General features: G+C 48.3%; 1 protein-coding gene across 1 annotated transcript; it reads right to left on the bottom strand.

The window, feature by feature from the left end:
- Nucleotides 1-360: 360 nt before the first annotated feature.
- Nucleotides 361-1532, bottom strand: LOC120427169 (CLIP domain-containing serine protease B9-like). The gene is made up of 2 exons (XM_039592027.2): nucleotides 1241-1532; nucleotides 361-1181 (listed from the first exon to the last, which is right to left on the bottom strand). The coding sequence occupies exons 1-2, from the start codon at nucleotides 1507-1509 to the stop codon at nucleotides 533-535; spliced, it is 918 nt and encodes a 305-aa protein (XP_039447961.1). The 5' UTR covers nucleotides 1510-1532; the 3' UTR covers nucleotides 361-532.
- Nucleotides 1533-1793: the final 261 nt, after the last annotated feature.

Below are 1793 nucleotides of genomic sequence, written 5' to 3'. Positions count from 1 at the left end.
AGTGCTAAAAGGTTGGGCACCCCAGGCTTAAAACTTCTGTGAAAAATAGTAATCCAGATTGTTACTATTACCCTATTTTGTATTCGACTTTCTTTGGAAATTGTTGTTTTTTAACATGTTTTAGATGATCAAAAATTCCCCTTTTTGAGCTATGGCACAAGTTGTTCAACTTTCATTTGGGAGTGTTACCAATTTAAAAATCAAACTTATTAGTCATTATAACTAATAAACTATAAATAAAATTTGCGCTGCCCTAAGAGTTTTTGAAAAAAAAAAAACATACATTCGATGTCTCCCCGATGTTTTGTTGTTGTGTTGAGGTTCAAGGTTCAAAAAGGGACTTAAAACTGTTTAAAACCAACTTTTAGCTGCATTTTTATTTGTGTTGTTTCACACTCAACCAGGCGAATCGAAACCGATCATTTCCTCTCAGGTTCACAATTCCACTCCCCACTAATTGACGCAATCGTCGCAAATTCTTCTCTCCCGGCTCGTCGGATGATGCCAAAACCAGTTCGCGCCACCTTCTGGTTCACAGCTTCCCCGCCCGTTTCTGCTCCTCCCGGTTCACCGTCGACCGCAGCCAGTCGCTCAGCTGCAGAACATTCGTAAACACGTACGGAACGTCCCGGGCGGCATTCTTCACGCCGACCGAGGTCATTCCCACCAGCTGGAACCGTTTTCCGGTACGGTCGAGCATCTGCAGTGGCGCTCCGGTACTTCCCCGGAGACTGACCTCCTTGGGGAGGGTGGAATCCTTGGGCAAATCTAGCGCAGCGCAGAACTCCGACTCGTGCAGGGTTATTGAGATATGCGGGGACAGCTTCTCGGTGCAGACGGCTGTGGGAGCGAGCTGCATCCGGTACTGTCGGGGAACTACCGAGATGCCGGTTTTGACGCTGCCACACCAGGCGGAAAGGAACAGTGGGGCGTCCTCGGAGAGAGGTAGGTTCGGTGAGGGAAGGCAAATCGGTTGGACGTACTCGGTAGTTAGGTCAGCCGGTTGTTGGAATTTTACCAGAACCAAATCGTGCGACATACGGGGACGGTTGTGCTCCGGATGTTTCACGACGTAAAGGACAGGAATATCCTGCGGGGGTGGAGCACATATTTCTTCACCGTCAAATTCCTGACAATCCTTTTCGTCGGACGTGTGATAATCGCCAAGACGCACGAACATTCTAAAAAAATTTGGTTGTACTTTAAGGGACTTCCCCGAACTAATCTACAACCTACTTACAAAGACTTTCCAAGATAGTCGGCCGCGAAAACAGTGGTCACCGCGTAATACCGATGAATGAGAGTCCCATGAAAGTGAAACTCTGGCGCTACATCCGGTGATTTTTGGTACCCAAGCCGGGCCAGCCACGGAAATTCGCGAAGTCGAGCCAACGTCGGGCGACGAATCGTTTCATTGTAGAAGCTAGAACCGCAACTTTCCGCGTCAAAAATATCGTCTCCGAGGACTCCGACAAACCCCGCAAAGAGAACCACCCAAAGAACGTGCATGCTGCTTCATGTATAGCCAATTACTAAATGTCTGCCCATAAAAAGTGGACTCAACAGAGATTTGATAAGACTTAAAAAATCAACTCAACCGGCTTCGGCTTGTACGCAATACGTGTGTCTTGCACGTTGCAGCCTAGCCGGCGCTCGGATCGCAGCAAACCACGTGCTGATGGGAAGTTTGAGAAGAGCACGCGCGCGCGAAAACTCCTTCAATGCAAGAGTAGTACATAAGCTGAACTGAGAAAGAACGAGAGAGTTTGGTCTAGTTGGCGTGGCGACGCCGT

Source organism: Culex pipiens, chromosome 1 (assembly GCF_016801865.2).
Source record: "Culex pipiens pallens isolate TS chromosome 1, TS_CPP_V2, whole genome shotgun sequence".
NCBI classification, from domain to species: Eukaryota; Metazoa; Arthropoda; class Insecta; order Diptera; family Culicidae; genus Culex; species Culex pipiens.
The sequence above is the reverse complement of the archived record's forward strand: the minus strand, read 5'-3'. Positions and strand labels throughout refer to the sequence as shown.